Below are 23705 nucleotides of genomic sequence, written 5' to 3' on the forward strand. Positions count from 1 at the left end.
TCCCCAGTCTGCCTGGGTCCCTCTGAATGGCAGCACAGCCTTCTGGGGTGTCAGCCACTCTGCCCAGTTTTGTGTCATCAGCAAACTTGCTGGTAGCACACCTATTTCCCTCATCCAGGTTATCAATAAACATATTGAACAGTACTGGTCTCACTACTGACCCTTGGGGGACTTTCATTGAAACAGACTTCCAATCAGCCATCCCATCAGGACCCATGGATTTATGGATATCCAGCCCCATTAACTGATCCTTAACCCAGCCCTCATCAACCCAGGCAAATTCATCCTTTACCCTGACTGCCTCAGCAGCCTTAGGGTCCTGGGGCTCCTGAGGACATCAGCTCCAGCTTTATACACAGAGGCAAAGAAGGTGATCAGTGATTCTGTCTTCTTTGTATCCTCTGTCACCAGGGCACCCACCTCATTCAGCACTGCATCTACATTGCCTCTGGTGTTGGTTTTATCAGCTATGTATTTGAAGAAGCCCTTCCTGTTGTCCTTAACCTCTCTTGCAAGGTTTAGTTCTAAGGATTCTTTAGCTTTCCTGGTTGCCTTTCTGCATTCACAGATGACAGTCTTATATTCCTCCCAATACAAAACGTTCCTGAATTAAGAGTGATAAAGCTCACAAAAACATCTGAGACTCGCTTTCCGATTTACTAGTAAGTGGAAAAAAAATAATTCTTCTATAGTTACAAGTGACTGCCTTGTGAGCACTGATTTACCTTTAAAAGGTAAAGAGATCCCTCTCAGCAGCAGGAAAAAGAGCCAGGATGCAAAAGTATCTCAAGTCTGGATACAGAAGGTCTCATATTGGTAGCATGAATCACAATCTATAAAGCTTATATAAATGTCCATTCATCTCTCAAAGATCAAGTAACATTCTCTTTTGATAACAGTGAAGGTCACCAGTGCAATGACTTTACTTAGAAAAAAAATATCCAACCACTTTCTCTCTCAGTTGCTCAGCTATGTTTCTTGCAGTCCTGTTGCTGTAGTTCATCCACAGGCCATGATGGGTTCCCCTGCTTAAGTTTCCAATGTCTAAAGCAATTCGGTTTTGAAAACATAAACCATTCCCTTTCATTTGGAAGCAAAACACAGGAGTAACTTCTAGTTCATCCTGCTGAGTTTTGTTTCCCCACATAAGATACCTGACAGCACTTTCACATCATTATTTCCTTAACTGCAGAATCAAATTCCTTACAACACTGCTACGCTGGTTGGGTACTACACTTGGCAACCTTCATCCTTGCATTTCCCAAATATTACATGACTGTCTTCGTGACTTCTCTGTGTTGTTCAATGAGCTGCAGTTTAATGTTTAAATCCTAAACCAAATACCTTCCACTGAAGTGTACAACTTGCCATAAGAAACTGCATTAATCAAGCAGGTTCAGAGGATCACAGAGTGGCACTCAGTTCCATTTGCAACTGGTGGAAACTGTATAGCAAACTATGAAATGACTAAACATAGAGGTAACTAAGATATAACAGTGGATTTTTAGCCTTTGTACAGAAGTTATACATAACAAATCCATTAGTGTTCTTTGAACATTCTTTGAACTCCTGTCAAGAATGTATATTTGTATTTCCAGATTGTTGGGGGTGAGGTTTCTCACCCACAGGAACTAAATAATCACTGAGTAGTAGGGACTACTCCTTCTTCAATTAATAGCTGCTTAAAAGTAAATAAATAGTGGATGAGAATAAATGTTGAACTGAAAAATAATACAAAGGAATCTGTCCCGTTAAACACACAAAGATTTGGAAAAAGAGAGAAGACAAAGTTAGCAAGGATATTAAATAATTCAGGATAATCAAAGCTTGATTATAGAGTTGCAACAGATTTCAAGATGTTCTATTGCAGGGAAATTTAAAGACTTAACATTTAATACTGATAAATGGAAAGAGGAAAAAACAACTCTTAACTATAAATACATATGTTAGGCTCTAAATTACCTTTTATCTTCGAGAAAATAGGCTTTGAAGTCACTGGGGATAATGTTAGGAATTCTTGGTAAAAGAATATAGGACAAAACATGTTACCACATAAACATATAGCCTCTCCCTTTCAAAAAATAAACAAAGAGTGAAAAGGAAGAACAAAAACATCAATAACTTTCATATAATGAGAGATTAGAACCCCCATGCAGCACTACAGGGTGGGCACAGAGTGGTTGGAGAGCAGCCAGACAGAGAGGGACCTGGGAGTCTGGATTGACAGGAAGCTGAACATGAGCCAGCAGTGTGCCCAGGTAGCCAAGAAGGCCAATGGCATCCTGGCCTGTATCAGGAACAGCGTGGCCAGCAGGTCCAGGGAAGGGATTCTGCCCCTGTACTCAGCACTAGTGAGGCCACACCTCGAATCCTGTGTCCAGTTCTGGGCCCCTCAGTTCAGGAAGGATATCGAGGTCCTGGAGCAGGTCCAAAGGAGGGCAACCAGGTTGGTGAAGGGACTGGAGCACAGATCCTATGAGGAGAGGCTGAGGGAGCTGGGGGTGTTCAGGCTGGAGAAGAGGAGGCTCAGGAGAGACCTCATCACTCTCTACAACTCCCTGAAAGGAGGGTGTAGCCAGGGGGGGGTTGGTCTCTTTTCCCAGGCAACTCTCAGCAAGACAAGAGGGCACGGTCTCAAGTTGTGCCAGGGGAGGTTTAGGTTGGATATTAGGAAGAATTTCTTTACAGAGAGGGTGATCAGACATTGGAATGGGCTGCCCCAGGGAAGTGGTGGATTCTCCATCCCTGGAGATATTTAAAAAGAGACTGATGTGGCACTCAGTGCCATGGGCTGGTAACTGCAGTGGTAGTGGATCAAGGGTTGGACTTGATGATCTCAGAGGTCCTTTCCAGTCCGGATGATTCTATGATTCTATAAACTAGACTCCTCAGTGAGGACAAGAGACAACTCAGGATATATAAAGTTATGAGCAGCATGGGAGAGGTGATTAAGCAATGATTACTCACTTATTTTGTCATAGCACAAGAACAAGACAGCACACAATGAAATTACAAGGCAGCTGCTTTAAAACAAACCAAAGAAAGTACTTTTTCATACAGGATATAATTAAACAGCAGAACTCTTGGGATACCATGGAGGTCAAAAATATAAGTAAATAAAAACTATTAGATGTGTAATAAAGGCCCATCAGTGGCTATTACATGATATTCCAGATGAAGTGTCCATCTTGGGATGTTCTGGTGGTTAGGAGCTGGGATACCATACAGTAAAAGAATTTCTCTTTATTTGCCATGTTTCTTGTATACCTTGTCTGAGCATCCACAATTGCCCCTGTCAGAGACAACATACCTAAATAACCTTTTGGTTTGACTGCTTATGGCTACTTTTACACCTTGCAGGTGGTCCTGCAATCCCATTAACAAGTAAGGAGGCCTCCCTTAGAAGGAGGTGCACCAAAGAATGGATTGAGGAAACATCAAACCAAGTTCTCCTGGTGCTGGCAACAGCTCAGGTTGGGAGGCTTCTCTACCTTCTCCTTGGTTTGTATGTGTCTTCTCTGACTGTGAGCTGTAGAGCTGACAGTGTTTCTTATGTTGCTTGTGTGTTTCAAAGGTACTAGCTCAATAAGAAAAAGAACAGAGAAATTCAGGAATAGTAGTTCTCAATTAGTTCTTCATTAATAATTTTTTTTTATTCCCTCTTGACACTTTAAGCTTCTCTCTAGTGCTTTCATCCTAATACCATCTTGCCTTTCTTCTCAAACTTGTGTCCTACCCCCTTCTTGTTGGTAACACTTCAATACCAATTCTGTCCTCCTACCTCCCCTCACTTTGGTTCCTTTGCATCTGTAGCCAGCTTTGCTCTAGTTCTCTTCACTGGGCTACTTGTGCTTACTCACCCCAGAATCACCATCTTCCTTCTTCTTCTGCTCTTGCTCCTAGCTTTCTCCATCTGTCTTTTTCTCCTTCCGGCTGTTTTTCAGAGCAGCTGTTTCCACCACTATGAAAAGGCCAGATGGTTGAGTACTGACTTTAAAGAGCCAGGCATGCTCTTTTCAGTTCCTTTGCCCGGAGTCCTGTGATATCCCACTCTGCTTCTGTAGTGGCAGAAATAGGTGGAAAGGCATTTCCTTGATTCCAGGACTACCACATCTCAACTTGAAGTCACTATCCCCAACATACAAGATTTCCACAGTGAAAAAGTGTTGAGAACATCTGTAGTGCATGTGTGCGTGTAATAAATCACTTTTATCTGTTTTCCATAAGTAGGTCAATGGTATTAGCCAAAGCTCAACACGCAGCCCACTTGTGGCAGACACAGTCCATGGAAAGTTCCATCCAGATAGTTTCAGACTGGCAATTTTGAAACAACTGGAAAGAGGAACTTCTAATGGAAAATGTTAGGAAGTCTTATGTATGAGTACTCAGTCCTTCCAAACTGCTTACTCTCCCTACTTAAAGTATGCATGTGTGTGTATATTTGTACATATATACATATATACATATTTTGAAACTGGCATCACTTAAGCAATACTATTGATTACTGCAAAACTTGTCCCTACTACTGAACATTTTTTCCACAGGTTTTCCAGCACAGAATAATCTCTGGCACAGAATAAGCAGGATACTTGTTACACTAGCTTTAAGCCAGTACTACAGTTTCAGCTACCACAGTAGGCAATGAAAAGAGAAGAGAAAATGACGGGCCTATTTATGAGACTGAAACTGAGCCTGCTAAGAACCTTTGGGGTATTTCAGGTTCTAAGCACGTCACCAGTGGGAGCTGAAAGAGAAAGCTTTGCAGTGTTGCCCAAGTTCTCCTCACAACACAATACTACATTGTCTGGGACAAGTGTAAGAACATACCTTCTGCAGATAGATGATTTTGGCAGCAGTACCATTGTAACGGCTGTATTTCACTTACAAGATAAGCGTATAATTAAAACTCCTCCCAATTTTTTTTTTTCTCCTATCAAGGAAAAGTCACTATTTCCCCAAATCACACGCATCTTACTTTCCAGCAATGTGAACCACCAGCTGAATGCTTGGCAATTCTCCAGAGAAAACATTACTACTTCAGAGAGCACCGACTGCAAACAACGTATCTGTGTTTTAAAAAAATAATAGAATCTTCTTACAACTCTTTGGGTCGTGAGACTCCACCTCTCTTCCGCTCGGGGCACTTGTGACCCGCCAGCTCGGCCCTGCAGGTGTCAAGAGAAGTCAATGCTTCTGCCGAGCAGGCGGGTCAGGAAAACTCGGTTTTAGCTGGGACTCTTGGTGCGCACTGGGTTGATCCGAGCTCCCGGTAAGCCCGGTGCCACTCCAAGGGGTGCCCTGTACCCCTATACCAGCCCCGCTCCATGTTACCACAGGCAAGCCCGGGACGAGCTCTGCTCTTCTTCTCCCCCTGCCGGGACCGAACCACCCTGCCCCTCTCCCGGCCCGGGGCTGCCGGAGCGAGGGGACCCGGAGGGGGTAGGGGAGGCGGACGGACACGCGTGGGATGTTTATCACTCTCCGCATCAGTCACGACGCCGCGGGGCGGGGGAAGGAGCATTTGCCTATCAACCCCGAATCCCGCTGGGGGCAGACGGACATGTAACCAACCACCCCCACGCACGGGCCCGACGTGACCCGAAAGGGACCCAGGAACAGGACGCGGACAGGGACCGGGGGGGTTCCCGCACCCCCCCCCGCTCCGCCCCCAGACGTTGCCGGGGACCCCGCCCCCCCGAGCGCCCCCTACCGTCCGGCGGCCGGCGCGGCGGGGCGGCGGCCGGCGCGCGCGGAGCGGTTCGGTTCGCTGCGGTTCGGTTTCAGTTCAATCCAATCTCATCCAATCCAATCGCGGAGCGGCGGCCGGCGCGATTAGGGGCTGCGGCGGGGTGGGGGTCGGGGGGGGGAGGAGGCTGCAGCGGAGAGGGAGTGGGGATGCAGCATGGCTGACGCGCCCGGAGCTCCGCATCGCACCACCGGCTCCACCTTGCTGCACCCGCTGAGCGGGCTGCTGGGCATCCCGCTGGACCAGGTGAGGTGCCGGGGCGGATCGGGAGGTTTTGCGTATGTCCTGAAGTCGGGGGTCTCCCGGTGCCGGGACCGGCGGAGACGAGCAGCCCGTGGCTGTCACGCCTTGCGCCTGCCAAAGGGCCCTGGAGGGCAGCGCGGAGGCTCGGTCCCCCTCGGGTGACATTAGGATAGAGGCGGGTTGCGGCGAGGAGAAGGCGCCCGGCGGAGCTGGACGGGCGTCTGGGGTCAGGGCCGGCTGCACTGCCAGCGAAAGCTCTTGATTTTCCCCGTCAGTGCCTCGGAGCTTGTCGTGCTCGGGCAAGAAGTCAGTGCTGCTGCCGCTGGATGCTGTGGAGTCACGGTGCTGAGGCAGCTGCGGCGAAGCTTGGGATGCTTAAAGAGTGGAGGGGCTTGCCTGTCGCTGGTTGGCCGTGCGGGAACGGGCATTGTGCGGGGGTCTTGCGGGAAATCATTGCGTTAAAGCGCTGCTTTTGTGGCTGCGGGTCTGTAGGGAGGAGGCAGAGAGGTTTTTCTCAGCCCGGTGGACTCGCACAGCGCATGCATGTGGAAGGCGCAGGCAGGCAGGAAAGCGGTCTTACGGGCGAGCAAGTTTGTATGAAATGCTTAAGAGCCTAATATATTTCTGGCAGCGGTGTTGTCTGGTCATTCATAGGCTCCTAAAGTGCCTCCGAACAGGCAGAAAACGCTGCTTCCCCACCCACACCTTTCATTGTCTCTCAAGCCTGCGAGCACCTGCTGCCTTCCTGCATTCTTTCAGCAATGAGGAAGTTAGGTCTGAAAGTTTCTGCTGACCCGAAACTGTCTCCTCCAAGCTACAGGGAGGCTGAGCTGTTCTCCAAGAAACGAGGGCGGCAGAGACGTGCTGCTAAAAGTCCACGGAAGATTGTGATTTATTTGCTTTCTTTTGTTTGCAGGGTGGCTGGAGCTATGTGTCATTTTTTTACTACTGATTGTTTTTAAAGTTGAGTAAGAAACACATCATTCCAGAGATTAAACCCCTACACCTAACCATACAAGTTTTATGTTTTTTAAAGGAAAGTATTTTGATACAAAAAAGAGATCCATTGCTCAACACTAAAACAGTCAAACACTGAAGGTGTAGTAATTATAAGCTAATAATTTAGGAGGTGGCATATGAATATTGATAGCTTCATTTTTTAGTTATTCTGTGCTATGATTAATGAATATGGGAACACCAAAGGAACCTGGAATATCAGATGTTTACCCTCCAGTTTGTTTGTGACTGCGTAGTGTATGCACAGTGTTAGGCTGACTGGGTCACTGAGCAATGAGGACTTGACAGACTGCAGTTTTTCTTTCTAAGCTTTCCAAAACTTGTTCTTCTATTCAGTCAAGGAGATACAAAGACCATGTTGTACATGTAAGAAATTCTGCCTGGGTCCTTCAGGGCCTGAGGATGCTTTGCTGCATCTGGTTACGAGCTGTGTTTGTTCACAACATGAGCCCGGGTCTCATGGGTGCTGATGGTGGGCACCTGTGTGCTTGGTGGTTTGTGACTTTAGGCCACACCAGTACGTGGTGTTGGTGTGCTCCTGTGTTGGCAGTGTGGCTGGGCTGTGCAAATGGGAGAGCAGGCACAGGTGCCATCCCTGCAAATGAACCCACTGGCTCCAGCAGCCCAGTGCTGGATGGGAGGAAACCCCCTTGCTGAGGTTCATTGCAGAACTGCAGCAGAGCTGTGCTGAAATGCAGCTTCCCTCACCTGAAAGCCACCATCCCCCCTACCTCCCCTGGATCCTGCTTAGCTGTGCCTGTGAGATTATGCTATCAGTCATCTAAAAAAGTCTCCCATGCTTGCTCCACTGCAATGTATTGGACCATGCCAAGCATCAGGGATTTCTGCTAAAACAGGAAATACCCTAAGTTTACTGTGTGAAAGCCTTGTGCCACCACTCTCTGAGCAAATGACATGAGTTTCAACTCTGACCTGTAGTGCATACACCCTTGGAAACAAAATAAACCCATTTTCAACATTTTCACTAACCTATTTTGTCACGTGGGTTGGTTACCTTCCTCATTTGAATCAGTGAGGGTTTTTGCTGTGGGGGGGGGGAAGTTCACTTGCTCCTCTGTGCAGGACAAAGATCTGCATGTGGAGGAGTGTTTTGCTTGGTAGGAATCCCACCTGCAGCAGAGACAAGTTTAGTATGTGTCCCTTATTGCAGTGCCAACAGGCTCTTCATGCCTTCCACTCGGTGGCTGGGCTGCAACTGAGGAGATAATCTCTGGTTTGTCACTGTGTGTCAATGTCATCAGGCTGAGGCTGTTGGACTGTGACAGCATGAATCTCCCTCTGGTCCATGTGGCTGCCGTTTCCCTGGTGTCTGGCCCTGAGCTTTTGAACATGCCAAGAAGTGCCCAGAGAGCGAGAAACAGAGGTGCACAGGTGGAGTTTAGACCCTCCAAGTCGCTGTGGTATGTGAGAGCCATGTGTGTACATCTCTGTGTCACGTGGAGAGAGGACTTGCCACTTCTTTTTAGAGATGGTTTTCCGTGAGGTCTGTGCTAGGAGAGAGGTTTCAGTCTATAAAAAAGATCAGAAAAAAAGTTGAGCTATGGGTCTGAAAAATAAGTCTCATAATTGTTATCCTTCCATAGCAGGGGCAGAAAAGCTGTAGCAATGGTAGGTGGAAAATGTTCTGTCATATAAGCAGCTATTGTATCAGTTATTATGGGCAGCATGGGTTGTTTTATTAATTTTTTAAAAATTACAACTTAGGTTTAAAACCAGCACCGAATTAAAGAGTGTGATTCCTAGCTGTGCTGTGTACCTGGCAGACTGTTCACAATTTGTTTAGTAGCCAGTATACGGCATGAGAACGTAGCCATATCTTCAGCCTTAGATACTAAAATAATCCTGATGTCTCTGTGTATTTGCATGTCTCTTTGGTGGATGATTTATCTTTTAATTTAGCATTGAAATATAATTTTTTTAAGAAGTCTATAATCAGTAACAAGATTAATTAGCTTGAAAAAGGATGAAAAGACTCTCCGTGTTCAATTCATCCTCATATCCTAGGAAAGTAGTCTTTGAAGTTTAGCTGATTTGTGTTCTAAAAATATCTGGCTAGGTCAATGACACACCTCACACAGCATCAGGAAAAGAATTTCAGGGTTGTTGTTTTGTTCTTGTCACATATTGGCCTAGATCATTGATTCTGCAATATCATCCATCCAGTATGCTTATACATACAAAAGTATGTATCTTTTGTCATGTATGCCCTAAGTAACCAATTTTGATACATAATGTTCTAGCATAAATCAATGAGATGTGGTAAGTTAAAGGTTAAACTTTTAATAATGTGATCTCTGTAAACAGAGTGCATGTGTGTATAAATACGGTGAAGGAGTAGATATTCTATTTAGAGTTATATTAAAATAAATTCAGTGGCATAATTTATCCATATTGAATTTTTACTATGCCTTCCTAAACTCTAGGCATCTCTAGAAGTAATTCAGATTCAAAGGGTTAGGACATTTGAAAGTTTTCAGTTCTCAAGGTTATTTTGCAGCACCCTTGATATTCCTGGCTGCATTGCCTTGGAAGCAGCAGTCCCAGTGCAAAGCCTCAGCTGGTGCAGACCTTATATTTTAACCCAGACCTCTGTCAGATAGTAACAAATCTGTTGACTTTCAGGGAAATATGTCCTTTGGTTATTGGTTGTACACCTAGTTTTTAATTTTAATCCTTTCATTGGAGCTGGTCTGTGTATTTATGTTTTGGCAGCAGTTTAAATTAAACACTAACTCTGCAGAGGGGCTGTGGGATGTACCTCTGAGCCTTGGGATAATTGAAGTATTAGAGATATCTTCCCACCATTCCTTGAGTTTGAAAAGCTCTCTGCCCAAAGCATGCTGATTAATTGGTTTAAAAAGGAGAAAGAAGAAAAAAGTATATTTTTTCCTTTTGCAAAAATTAACATGAATTCTGATTCCAAAATCAGAGGTAGTCTTGTTAAACTTAGCATTTTTCAGCTCTTTTCAGTCAGTCTGTCTGACTTTAATTTTACGTATACATTTTCTGGCTTATCTGGTCAGCAGGCATGCTAGTCCCAGGTCTCTTTGCATGATTTTTCTAATGATCTGCTTTTCACTGTTGGCAGTGAAAAGCCAAATAAAAAATTACCTTTCTAGAAAATCAACAGTCTCAGTCCAGGAACTTTGAAGTTCCTTCAATGGTTTTCAATAGAGGCATTAAAAGATGTAATGCTGAGGTTAAAAAGGATATTTGTTCCAGATTGAAGTGAAATAACTGAAGATGGAAGTTAATTGTGAGTTTGGTTAGCTTTGTATTTTCACCTGAAAAAGATACTTAAAGGCAACAGCTGTTTGGTTTGAACTATGATACATTTTGATTTCCTAATGTCAGTCATTTTGCAAATGAAAGTTCTATTGCAGCAATACTTGTCAGATTTAATGCCTCCCTGTCTGATACTCTGAAGGGAAAAAAAAAAAAAAAAAAGCTGTGTAACTTTTAGTTATTTGAGAAACAGTAAGCAAAAATTAAATTTGAAATCCCCATCTTAAAACAGAGAGATATTTCTTAGGTTGCCAAAACCCACTTTCATTTTGATATTTTCTGACTTTTGAGGACCCAGATTTTGTATAACTAGTGTCCATAAGATAAATCACTAGCTTTTTACTTTAATACCATGAAGGACATAACACTTGATTTAAAGAACAGAGGCATAGTCTTGCTGACTCTGTTTTGGGCCCCCAGTTGAGCAGCTATCTGTAAGCAGGGCAGTTGATAGTGCTTGTGAGCTCCATGGCTTTTCTGTGCATTTAGAGCAAATCCACTGGCTGACTTTTTGCACCTGCAGGTTCTGTATGGTCCTGAGACAGCCCTGAAACAGTGCTATGGTACTTTCTAAATATTAAGGCCATCTCTACAGCTTTTTTTTCTGTTCAGGTCAGCTGTTACTTAGAATTGTAATAATACACATTTTCCTCTGACTTGGAATCAAATGCTGCCCTTTTCAGTGTATTCTCGTTCAGCTTGGCATTGCAGTCTTGAACCTCATGGCTAATGTCTCTGTACCATGGATGCAAATACTTCCACATCCCACATGCCTTGAAAACGAAGTCTGTCCTATTAAGTTTTTCATTTGGCAAGGGGCAAAAGTACAACTGAAATCAGTTACTTGCAATTTTCCCCCTTTTAAGCACTTCTCATTTGTGTTAAGTGAGATCTGGAAAAATAAACGTTGAGTTGCTACATAAAGTTTCCTGAAACCTTCTCTGCACATAAATCACACCAGCACTGATTTAGTGGTGCTCTGCAGCTGTTTTAAGACAATATAAAGTAGTGACCAAGACTCTTGGGCTCCAGCCTAGGGTTTTAGGCACCAAGCACAGAGCTGGCTCTGTGCTTTCAGGGGAGCCCCCGATGCTCAGGATTTCCTGTGCATTTGCCAGCCTGGCATGGTATTTAATACCCTGGCTGCTCCTTGGCTCCTGTTAACAGCTCTGCTTAGACTTGCCAGACTGCAAGCTGTGCTGGTAATCCCTGGGCAGGGGAGGCTGCAGCCTTGGGCTTGGCATCACTGTAGAGGTAATTCTGCCCTTCCATACTTGTCTAAAACCAAGTAAAAAGTCTGATGTCAGTGGGCTGTGTTTCTGTTCAGAGTGAAAATATCCCTCTATGTAGTTACAGGTAACCTTCAGTGTACCAAATCTTATCTCTTGGATGCTTGTGTAGTGTAGTGAGGGTACTTGAGGAGGACTTCCAGAAATGCAGTCTTGCTCCTAAAAGCGCAGCCTGATGCATAAATTTCTACTGTCCTTTACTAATAGTTGGAGTGTTTATGTCAACAAGCAGTTTGGATCAGGAGTGCAGTTTAGGACTGGGTTTCCTGACTGTCCCAACTTAGAAAACTTTGTACATGAGACGGCCCCAGAGCATCTGCACAAGGTTGCTTACTGAGAATATGGAGCCAAATGATGTTCCTCAGGAGCCTGCAGTGCCTCAACTGCTCAGGGGCAAGCAGCTCACAGCACCAGATTTCAGCTTCTCTGAAGTGAGATGCCCTGGGCAGTGAGGCACTTACCTGTGGGGCCCGTATTTCTCAGCTATTTTGCTCTTCACACCTGCTTCTGCTACACCACAGGGATTGTTAGGATGGGCATAGTGGAAATCTCTGACCTTCATGTGGTGGTTTCTTCAGAGCATAGCTCTGGTCAGGCTTGTTTGGTCACTTCTGACAGTGTGGAATCTGGTCTGTTCTGCACTGGGTTTAGCTGGGCCAGCCTGTCCTGCCTCTGCCAAGGGACAGAATTTCACATGGAGAAGAACTGCCAAAGGGAAACCCATCGGGTGGTCATCCCCAGAGCAAGGTGTGGGATTTGATCATTCTCCATCCTATGATCTTGACTGGAAATGTTTTCACTTGTCCTTTTTACTCTGGCTTAAGGCATTTTAAACAGCTTTTGCAGAATCGTAGGTGATCACCAAAGCAAAAACATAGGCACAAGCAATAGTTTCTAATGCTGTTTTTTTTTTTTTTAAGAACTATTTTTTGGGGGGAGGGGCTATACTTACAGTATGTTGCACACCTAACAGAATTGGGCAGGAATAGTTTTTTACTGTGTTTTGGGCACCCCTCTTGATTAGAAAAATTCTAGCATTAAAAAAAAGAAATATCAACAATGTAAAAAAACAAAACCAACAACTTTCTAAATGTATTTTTGAATAAAATAAATTGAAATATTTACAGATTCCCTAGGATTCTGTTGTCAGTCTTTCCCCTAAGTTTTAGTAAAATACCCAAATGAAAAATAATTTTTAAATGCAAATATTAACTGGACATCTTTACCAGCTTTTAGCAGGAAATGGTAGTCATTACATTTCCAGAGTCATTACTCTGGAAACTAGTTAGGACATCAGTCAGTCAGTCAGTCAGTCTGTCTGTAAGATGAACATTGCCATGCTATCTGGCCGTAAACAAATCAAATACTAAATGTTAGAATTAGAACAGCTCTCCATTCTTGATTTTCTTCTTTCTGGTTGCTTTGTCCAGATGGAGTTTGAGGACTCAAACATTTACCTGGTGCTCCTGGGTGGCTGGGTAATGGAATTATTTACATCTCCTCATGTGAATAAATTCTGCAGTATAGTGGGTGGGGTGCTGTCTGCAAACAAGTGAGCTGCCTACTTACGTGACTTAGGGAAAGGGCAGACACACCTGAGAAGCCACCTGGTAAGTCCGAGGCAAAAAATGGTGAATTGTATTGAGTAGCAACTTAATTGTTCAGCATCAAATTATATTCATCTTCTGCAGTTCAGTGGGTGAGTCAGGCTGGGGATGTCAGGGAGTAAAAGATGCCTTTAGATCAGTCTTTTGGATTGCATGCTGAATGCTTAAAAAACTATTTCAGGCCAAGAAAGAAGCTTCAGCTGGCTGTCATGCACTGGATGAGTATTTACTTCTTCTACAGACCCTGGTCTTACGACAAATGCTCTAACTGGACTTGAGCAATTTCTTCATTTGTAATTTCTTGTTCAAGTGCAGTTTGGCACTGGCATGCAGATAGTGCAGGAATGGGGAAAGTAAAAAGTCAAGGCAGAACCCAAGACATTTGAGGAGCCCCTGCTCCCAACATTTCTCAAATAACTTCTCTGCTTGTTTGCATGCTCATGTATTAGGGTTTTTTTTGAACTTTTTGTTTTGTTTGTTTAATTGTTATTATTTTTTTAAGAATTGCTGAGTAGACAATATTTAATTATTAACTCTTACCCCTAGCTTAAATGACATTATAAATTGGTGAAAGTATGTTTGGTTTTCTTTCTGTTATCAGTGCAAGGGAGTGTTAAAAAGTAGTACAGTGTTGACTTTGTTTATCTCATGGGAGCACACAGACTGGGTAAGTTCAGATCACTGGCTCCTACAGTTTACAATAAGTATTTATGCCACCAAATTCCATCTGATAGATCAATGATTTATCTATTTGAGAAAGAGTTTTAGAATTACTTCGTTCACTTACAAGTTGTGTTACACTTACTACACTGCAAGGTATTTCAGGTTCTGTTGCCAACTCTGCTGTATTTAAGGTGCAAAACAAGAATTGACAAATGGTTTGGGGACAGTGACTAGGGAGTTAAAGGACTTACCCTTTGACTTAAATCCATTTTTTTATGGCATTGTTGCATGTCTACAGTGAGTTGTAGCCACTGTTAGCACCCACAGCTGTTTATTCCTTTTTGTGTATGTTTGTGTTTATGCTAATTCTCTTGAGGCAAAAAATTGTGGTCTGTAGTTGCCACAGCAACAAAAACACTGCACTCACTGTGTGAGTGGTTTGTGTCTTTTTTTTTTCCTTTTATATACAAGTCTGTTTGAAAGTGTAGGCATATTGCTGTGGTACATTCTGAAAAGTGATAGACTCTCAAGAGAGGAAAAGTTTGGGTTTTATTTTGTGTAACTTTGGTTTAGTGTTACCTTTGTTGCTACTTCTCTGCTAGGGCACGTGGTTGCCTGGTGCAATGGTAACATTGAAGAGAGGAAAATCCGCTCAGCAGTTTGGAAAAATAAAGTTTTAGACATGTTTTGCTGATGGTAACTAGAAAATAAAATAAGGCTTAGAACAAAGAATGGTCCAGGGCAGAGGGAGATGGGTGACTTAATTATGCTTCTGTCCCATTGTAGTTGCTCATGTTAATCAAAATATAGAATCATAGAATCCTAGAATTGGCTTGGTTAGAAGGGACCTCAGAGATCATCAAGTCCAACCCTTGATCCACTACCGCTGCAGTTACCAGACCATGGCACTGAGTGCCACATCCAGTCTCTTTTTAAATATCTCCAGGGATGGAGAATCCACCACTTCCCTGGGCAGCCCATTCCAATGCTTGATCACCCTCTCCGTAAAGAAATTCTTCCTAATATCCAACCTCAACCTCCCCTGGCACAACTTGAGACCGTGCCCTCTTGTCTTGCTGAGAGTTGCCTGGGAAAAGAGACCAACCCTCCCCTGGCTACACCCTCCTTTCAGGGAGTTGTAGAGAGCGATGAGGTCTCCCCTGAGCCTCCTCTTCTCCAGGCTGAACAGCCCCAGCTCTCTCAGCCTCTCTTCATATGACTTCTTTGTCATGAAACCAGAGTGAAAATGTGAAGAAAATAAGAGAAGAAAATTACAGGGTAGACTTCTTAAACATTCAAAAGCAAAGTGAAGAAATTGGGTTGTTTGCTTTAGAAATGTGACTGTTAAGATGGATCATGGTGAAAGTAGACACGAGCAGCATAAATTAAATACATCTGGAACTTTGTCCTTTCTGTATCCCAGTGTTTCTCCATGTGAAAACAAAAATGTGATAACATTGGAAGACTGCAGATTCAACAGTGATTGAAATGAAAGAATTTTGTCATGAAATCCAGAACTGGACTGTAAAACCCATTTCAGTAGGAGGCTGCTGAGGCCAAACACTTGGCTAGCGCTTGGATATTTATATGAAAACCAAGAGTATCCAAAGTAAGATTTTTAATACTTTAAAAGAAAAAGCTTTGGGAGGTATGTAGTCTTTTGCTGGGTCATTTCAGGGCCTCTGGAGGCATTGTTGTTTTGGCAGCTCTGCCTCTGGTGTTACTTTTGGGATCCTAAATTGCTGCTGGCAGTCCCAAGCATGGCTGCTCCTGTTAGGGGTGAATGGGTCTGCTGGAGTCTTCATCCCCTCCCAGGGCTTGACTTGACACTGGGTTTATTTCTTGACTTTCTTTACATGGTGATACAGCAGGAAGGAGCAAATCTCTGTAGGGAAGATGGGCCAATGCCTGAGAGAGGTCACTTTTCTAGCACTCCACTTTCAAGGAGACAAAGCTACAGCTTTCTGTCATTTTGGATCAAAAGTAACTGGCACCTTATATGTCTTGCAATGTATTTCCACCTTGGTTATCCTCTTACTTGCCTGTTCTGATTTTTAACTGTTAAGTTGGTTTTTTTTGTCCATATACTTAACATGTGCACTCTGTTCAGCTCACGATTCCTATCTTTAATGCTGTATATGGTGGTTTTCTCATCTGCATATTCTCTTTGAAGAAATTACACCAGCAAGTGTCTGGTATAGTCTGTCTTCATCCTGTGATAGGGTTCTGATCAGTAGTCTGCTATTTAACTTTATCAATCATACATTTTAGGTGCACCATTACCTCAATTGCCTAACTATATCAATCAGGCTTCCTGGTTTTTTTTGGCCTGGATAGAGTGAGGTCAGAGTCTTTTTAGGAGGATATTGATTCTGTATCTGCCACTTCTTCATCCTTTTTCTCTGACGCTTCATATTTTGAACTTAGTCACTAATAAGGACAAAGTACCAAGTGAGTTTAGAAGACCCTAAATGTCAGGCTAAATATGGTGTCTAGGACTGGATCTTCACTATTGCTTGGACTATGCTGCCTATGGGATGGTGGTGTAATTTATTTGCTGGCAGGTGGAACAACTGACCTGTGCTCTGGAGAGACCTGGAGCAGTCAGTGGGCACCAGGGTCCCTGGTCATCCCCTTCAAAGTTTCCTCTTCCTAATCCTGTATAAAGTATGTGCTGCTCATTGCTGGGGTGCCTTCCAGCATCAGGAAAGCTACAGGAAGAGTGTGAAAAAGTCCATCTGTGATTTGAGATATCTTAAGTTTGCTAAAAATCAAACCTGAAATGCTTTCTTAACATGTTTTGGAGATAGCCAGATGTTAGTGTTATAAAACCTTGCAATAAAAAGAGAGATGGAAATAAATCTTGCAAGCCAGCTGCTCAGATCATGCAATATTCTGGTTCTTTTGAAGCATGTTTTTTTAGGCTGTATGTATAAAGGGTTTGTTTGAAAGGGAAGTTGTAATTATTTATGCAACCTAAAGACTGTTGAATTTCTTTTCCCTGTCCATGTTCAAGTTCATAGGTTTTTTGAAAAGAGCTCACTTGGAAGTTTCTGCAATTTTGTTGCTGTACTTTATTTCTTGGACAATAAGTTGCCTGTTCTGCATAGTAGGAGCATCACTCCTTAATTCTAAGGTGTAAGAGAATGCTTTTCCTTCTTTGCAAACTGTTAAAGAGGAAAAAAAAGAGACTTACTCCTGTAATGATTGCTGTTCTTTCTGAAGGAAAGCAAGTTAAGTTTCTGCTATTTCTGGCTCATAAGCATGCCTGGAGAAAAATATAATACTGTGGCTAAGTAATAAGAACATGGGATCAATTTTTCCTCCTGATATGGTGGTTATCTTTGGACAATATCAGTACTATAACCCAAAGTTCTGCTGTACTGTATGCAAATAGAAGTCTAGAACTCTATTGGGGCACATATAAAGAAGGCAGCGTGCTTTAAATGAGGCAAGCAAATTGCAGATTAAATCTTTCTATCCTCAAATATAGTATAATGCAAATGAAATTAATTTATAGTAAAATCCAAGTATCTTCTTTTTTTTGTATTGTTTACTTTACATTTCTTTATGCTTATTCACCAAGTTGCAGTCACTCTTGATTTATATTTTCCTATTAGCTTTTGTTTTGATTTGGTTGCTAAGTAGGAATTTATTTTATTTTTTTTTTCTTTGAGGGATAACCTCTGGAATTCATCCAGGGCATGACTTTTTGGAAAGGTATTAATGATTTTCCAGATAGTTCAGTGATGGTTCAGATGTTTGACTTGTGCCGAGTCCTGAGTGCTTGTCGTCTCCAAGCTACTTGTTTTCAGTAGTGTCTGAAGCTGAGTGCCTAAAATTAGACATACTCCAAAGTTCAGCTTCCAGAGATATTTGCTGCAGATGTAAGGTGCTTGAAACACGGGCATAACTGAACAGCTGTGGTTACGTTCTTGTCTTCTTGCATCGTTCAAGATCCAAAATAAATGAGCATGAAGCAAGTGTGCTGCAAATTCTAAGCAGAAATAAGAAAGGGAAAACCAGCCATGACAAGATAATGTCTCTGTGCGTGTTTTATTGGTGGGTTCTCTTTCTCACAGAGTTCTGAAGAAACTAAATATAGGTCTGCAGCCCACACTAATGGAGGTTATAGAGATATCTTCTGTATTAAACAGCGTAGAGCAATAATTTTACTTTTAAACTGTAGAGTGAGAGTGAAGAGCAGTATTTTACAACTGTTAAGTCTCACGATTGTGAAAGTATCTGAAGCTGGCGGTTGTGGAGACATGGCAATTCTACATGTTCACTGCTATGGCAGTGAATAATTGAAAAAAAATGAACAAAACCCCATACATAGCTCTTTTGAAATAGGCTAAACAGTGATGGAAAAAGCTTTCTAGAAAACTTGCTTGCCAGCAGAATCAAAGGCCATGGTGGAAATGGGGGTGCTCAGCAAGCAACTGCAGAACATGAAGTTTCCGTTGTTTATGGAAACAAAAAGGGTGAGTTATTAACTTATGTTTGCAAAGATAATTGCCAAAATATAAACTGAAAATGGGATTTTCCCAGTCAAATAAATGCCTCTAACTGAAGTTTACTACTAAAAGAGGTGGTTCTGCATATATTCCCTCCCTTTGCACCACGTTGCTTTTTCCTCTCTTTTGAAAAAAACTCTTAGTTGTGCATCTGCATGGGTTGAGCTAACTGAAAACTAAGTCTGGAGTAAGGGGTTGTTTTGCAGTCAGTTTAGTTCTATATGACCTGGCTTAGGGGACATGGGTATGAGGTGAAGGCCTAGGCAGGGACACTGATGAAAGGTGGAAAACACTCCTTCTTGGCAATCCAGATCTGAGCAGATTCACTGCAGATTTTCTCTGGCTTTTATTGACAGTTCCCCCAAATCACTGTGTATCTTCTTTTGCCTGCAAGGGATTTCCATGCTGAAAGGCAGCTGGGAATATTCTCTCTATCTCTCTCAGCAACTTTTGTGTCCCTAGGGTGCTGGAAAAGGTCTGGTGGCACCCTGAGATCTGTGCCCGATATTTTGGAGCATGGGCAGAAGAACAAAGACCTTCACCTCTCCATGTTGAGGTACCCTGAAGTGATGTTTGTAAGCTAACTGAAACCTTTGTTCTTTGTCATTCACAAGTGGTTTTTTTCCCTTCTTCTGCAACTGCTGTTACTGTGTGCTTTGGAGATGCAAAACTGCTAAGACAGGAAGACTGATGATTGCAACACCTGCTTGCAGAAGCAGGAAACTAGATGAGCTTGATTACACCCATCACATAAGAGTGTTGTTACCCTAGAACTCTTCCACATGTGTTTGGTAGTAAATGTACTAGTAACTTTTTCTCAGAAGTGCCTCCTGATTGGCACTTTTTAGTGTGTGGGGTTTTGTGGGGTTGTTTTGGGTTTTTGTGTTTGGTTGGTTTGTTTTTTTGTTTGTTTTCTGGTTTTGTTTTGGTTCAGGTTTTTGGGTTTTGTTGTGGTTTTTTTGTTGTTGTTTGGTTTGGTTTTTTGTTTCTTTGGGTTTTTTTAAATTATTTTTTATTGTTTTTGTTTGTTTTTCAATTCCTAACTCTATTCAAGTGCATGAAGTGGGTTTAGTTTATTGCAGAATACTGGAGCTTCTGGAATAAGGTAGCATTTTATGGTGGCTTTAAGTGGTAAACCAAATAATAGAGTACCAGAAAGTGTGGGTTCTTTTAAAAACAATTAATTTTTATACTTCAATAGAAGTCCAGTGCAATAGCCGAGAGAGTTGTAGTCAATAGGATGGAGTCTATCTGAAAGTCTGTTTCTAGTAGAATCCCCCAAGGGTCAGTACTGGGACCAGTACTGCTCAATATGCTTATTGATAACTTGGATGAGGGCACAGAGTGTACTACCAGCAAGTTTGCTCATGACACAAAACTGGGCGGAGTGGCTGACACCCCAGAAGGCTGTGCTGCCATTCAGAGGGACCCAGACAGACTGGGGAGTTGGGCTGAGAGAAATTTAATGAATTAAAACAAGGGCAAGTATAAAGTCTTGCATCTGAAAAAGAACAACCCCAGGTACCAGTACAGGTTGGGGACTGAGCTGCTGGAGAGCAGTGAAGGGGAAAGGGACCTGGGGGTGCTGGTGGATGGAAGGATGACCATGAGCCAGCAATGTGTCCTTGTGGCCAAGAAGGCCAAAGGCATCCTGGGGTGCATAAGAAGGGGGGTGGTTAGTAGGTTGAGAGAGGCTTTTCTCCCACTCTACTCTGCCCTGATGAGGCCACATCTGGAATATTGTGTCCAGTTCTGGGCCCCTCAGTTCCAGAAGGACCGGGAACTGCTTGAGAGAGTCCAGTGCAGAACAACCAAGATGATGAAGGGAGTGGAACATCTCCCTTATGAGGAAAGGCTGAGGGAGCTGGGGCTCTGCAGCTTGGAGGAGAATGAGGGATGTCCTCATCAATGCTTATAAAGATGTATGAGGTGAATGCCAGGAGGATGGAGTAAAGCTTTTCTCAGGGGTGACTGACAATAGGACAAGGGGCAATGGTTATAAGCCAGAGCACAGGCGGTTCCGTATAAATATTAGGAAGAATTTTTTCACTGTGAGGGTGACAGGGCACTGGCCCAGGCTGCCCAGGGAGGTTGTGGAGTCTCCTTCCCTGGAGACTTTGAAAGCCCACCTGGATGTGTTCCTGTGTGACCTCCTGTAGGTGACCCTGCTCTGGCAGGGGTTGGACTGGATGATCTTTCAAGGTCCCTTCCAACCCCTAACTTTCTGTGATTCTATGATTTCTTTTTGCTTCTGTTGAAATTAATTCATGTAGTAAAGCTACTGTTCATCTTTGTAAGTCTGCAGTGTACATTTCTACATCTAAACTTACTGATCAAAGTTGCTTTTCTAGTAGAACTACCTGTTTTAGACTTCTCATTTAGGATTAGATGAACTGCAACTTAAACTTGCCTTTTTTCCCTACTGACTGTAAAAGAAATTTAGATGAACTAACTCAGGTATTGACATCAGTGTTAGGACAGATAAATTCCACGATTTTCACTGGCAGGTTCCTTGCATAAATTTTTAATGTGTGTCCTAATATGCTAATTTTTACAGTGCCCTTGTTTGAAGTTACTGTGGTTGAGCGTTTAAATATAGGATGTTCCAGATTTTCAATATATAGGTGCCTCATAAATTCTTACATAATACCGTTGCAATGTCTGAAAGATTTAGTGTATGATCAAGCTACTTAATTCCAAGGATATTATGTCTAAATTTAACACAGTCCTGACAGTTTCTACAGTAGGGGAAAAAAGCCCAAATTTCTTTTGCTTTATAATGACTTGTGAGGTTGGCACTTTTTTTTCCCCTTGCTGATGTTTGTTTCTTCCTATTGTGTGTGTTTACTGGAATATCACTGGGATAACATGACCAAAAGTGCTCCATTCATCTTGGTGTATGTTTTTAAAGACCACTGACATACTTACTGAAAAAGTACTGAAAATAGGATTGCACTGACATTGCAACAGCAATAATAGTTATTTTAGATGTGCCAGTCCCCATTCTACTGAAGGATTGCCTTTAAGCCTACTACTTTATTTTTAAATTGGTGAATGTATGCAGGCAGAAGGCTTTAATCTGGCCTGAATGTTAAGCATTTCTATGATTCGGGACTTCAGAAACATTGCTATAAGGATTTTGCCATTGTCTGCATTCATCCTTCTGTTGATATTTGGGGAATATCAACTACGCTGAAGCCACAGAAGGATGTGCCAGCAGAGTGGCTGGGTATATTCATATCTATGGGTATTGTCTTCCTTCTTTGCTTTTTGAGTAATTCAACTTTGTACTTCTTTTACATAGACGAAGTAAAAAGGAACTTGACTTGCTTTGCTGTGTTCTAAGTTTTTTTAAAACTAAACCTTTAAATCTGGGGATGGGGTGGATTGCAGATTTGAAATTATTTTATCTGCTTTGAAATTGTTTACTGAAGAATACAAAATTAGAAACCACACCAAAATCTTAGGAGTAGTCAGTGGTTGAGGCTGGTGAACCTGAGCTGGATCATGCCTGATGAAACTTATCTTTGTCCTGCTTCCTTTTTGCTGCTGCCCTGCTGTCTGTGGTGGATGAGGTGATGGTGTTGGAGAGAAGGGATCAGTCAATGCTTATGAGAGGCTGTATGACAATAATTGTTTGGGACCACTCAGCAGGTCTGACAAGACCAGTTGGAAGCAATGTCTATTATCCAAGGATAATATCTGATTAAAAATATTTCACTAATGATTTTGAAAACTAAGGATCTAAGTTAGTTGTCTAAGCGTCAGATGTGGCAAAGAAAGAAGGGAAGCAGTGCTGTGGTAACCCTGCAAAGGGAGGTTCCTAGAGCTCTAGGGACTTCCAGAGGCACATGTGCAGGTGCTCGAGTCTCTGCTTTGTTGTGTTTTACTCTCCAGAGTTGTTGTTTGTGTTCATTTTCACTTCAGCATCTGTTCCCTAGCTTACATGTGCTCTAATCACGTTGTCTGAGTGGACCCTGTGAGAAGAGCTGGAGTGATGAAATAGTGCTGACAGGTCAATCTGCTCCCTCTGCATCTATAAACAAAGAAAGTAGATGGTACAAGCTGCAATCTTTTCTGCAACAAGTACAATATCCCAGTGACTTCATACTTCCTATGGAAGCCTTTGGAAAAGCAGGGTTGCAGTTGTTTTGTTTTTGTCAAAATTCCCAGTAAGATAACGGATGGAAAAAATATTCTCTTTTCCATTTTCTCATTAAAATATCCTCTACACTGACCTGCTGGCTGTAGTTCTACTTTTAGACCTTTCTGCCATGTTATATCATGTGATACTCTACCTGCAGAGAGGTACATCAAATTATTCTTTTTAAAGTACACTTTTTGAGTTAGAGGTACTGTAATTGGTATGCTACCTCAATGCTGAGTAGTCTGAAGAAATGAGGCAGCTCTCCTAGCAACCTAAAGGCATTCTGCCTCAAACAAACACCATGAGAATGACTGAAGTCTCCAGCTTGTTTGATTTAGCTGCTGCTTCTACTACAGGTAGGAATTAGTGTTGGCTATCTCAGGTACAAGGGAATTTCATCATGCTATATTTTGACATTACTCACTGGGAGAACAGTAATTACTGAGTTACAGGTAGCAGCAGAACATTGCTGTACATAAATGATCACTGCTTAAGCATCTGTTCAACACAGAGGCAGTATGGGTCCATGTAAGAGCTTGTTGATAGCAAACTACAGCTGTATTTGGATCACATGTTAAATTTATCAGCCATCAAAGGTAAGTGTATGGGTGTGTGACTTAGCATTATGATGCAGATCTGAATTCTCAAGCTTAACTTTGATTTAAATGTTTTTCTTTTCAAATTTCTGATGACTCGGGATTTTATGTGTTCTATAGCTGTATTTGTGTGTTCTGCTAGTGATTATTCTGCTAGTGGCTTTGTAGAGGTAATCCAGAAAGAACATCTGTTTCAAGTTTATAATCTAAACCATGGAAAGATATTTGACCCTGTAAGTAAGGAAACAGCAAAATTTACCCAAGAAAACACCACAACAGGACAAAATACTATCAATTTGTCGTTTTCTACTTTACCAACTCTATATTCCACATGCAACAGCAACAAAAATCCAGGGCTATGAGAACATAGTGCTGGTTCTGATGAGGACAGTAATCTTAAAGTAGTCATGCCTATATGCTTCTTTCTCTTTCCTGTGAGAGAAATTCTATTTTTCAAACTTTTCCTTCTGCCCCCTCAAAACCTTCCACATGACTTGTACAACACAAGCCCAGAGGAACGAATTGTTTCAGTATAACTGGAGATGTGACTTTTCAGTAGTGGTATCAGGTTTTC

General features: G+C 42.5%; 1 protein-coding gene across 7 annotated transcripts in view; it reads left to right on the forward strand.

Annotated features, from left to right (window-relative positions):
• Nucleotides 1-5183: 5183 nt before the first annotated feature.
• Nucleotides 5184-23705, forward strand: part of MBOAT1 (membrane bound glycerophospholipid O-acyltransferase 1) — a 59939-nt gene continuing 41417 nt past the window's right edge. For 6 of the 7 annotated variants that reach the window (XM_071736313.1, XM_071736314.1, XM_071736315.1 and 3 more), the window contains exon 1: nt 5866-5992. In XM_071736313.1, the coding sequence (XP_071592414.1) occupies nt 5903-5992 (90 nt within the window). In that variant the 5' untranslated portion in view covers nt 5866-5902. Of the gene's footprint in view, nt 5270-5865; nt 5993-23705 lie in introns of those variants that run through there. The other variant, XM_071736319.1, reaches the window with a different exon arrangement.

Source organism: Heliangelus exortis, chromosome 2 (assembly GCF_036169615.1).
Source record: "Heliangelus exortis chromosome 2, bHelExo1.hap1, whole genome shotgun sequence".
NCBI lineage: Eukaryota > Metazoa > Chordata > Aves > Apodiformes > Trochilidae > Heliangelus > Heliangelus exortis.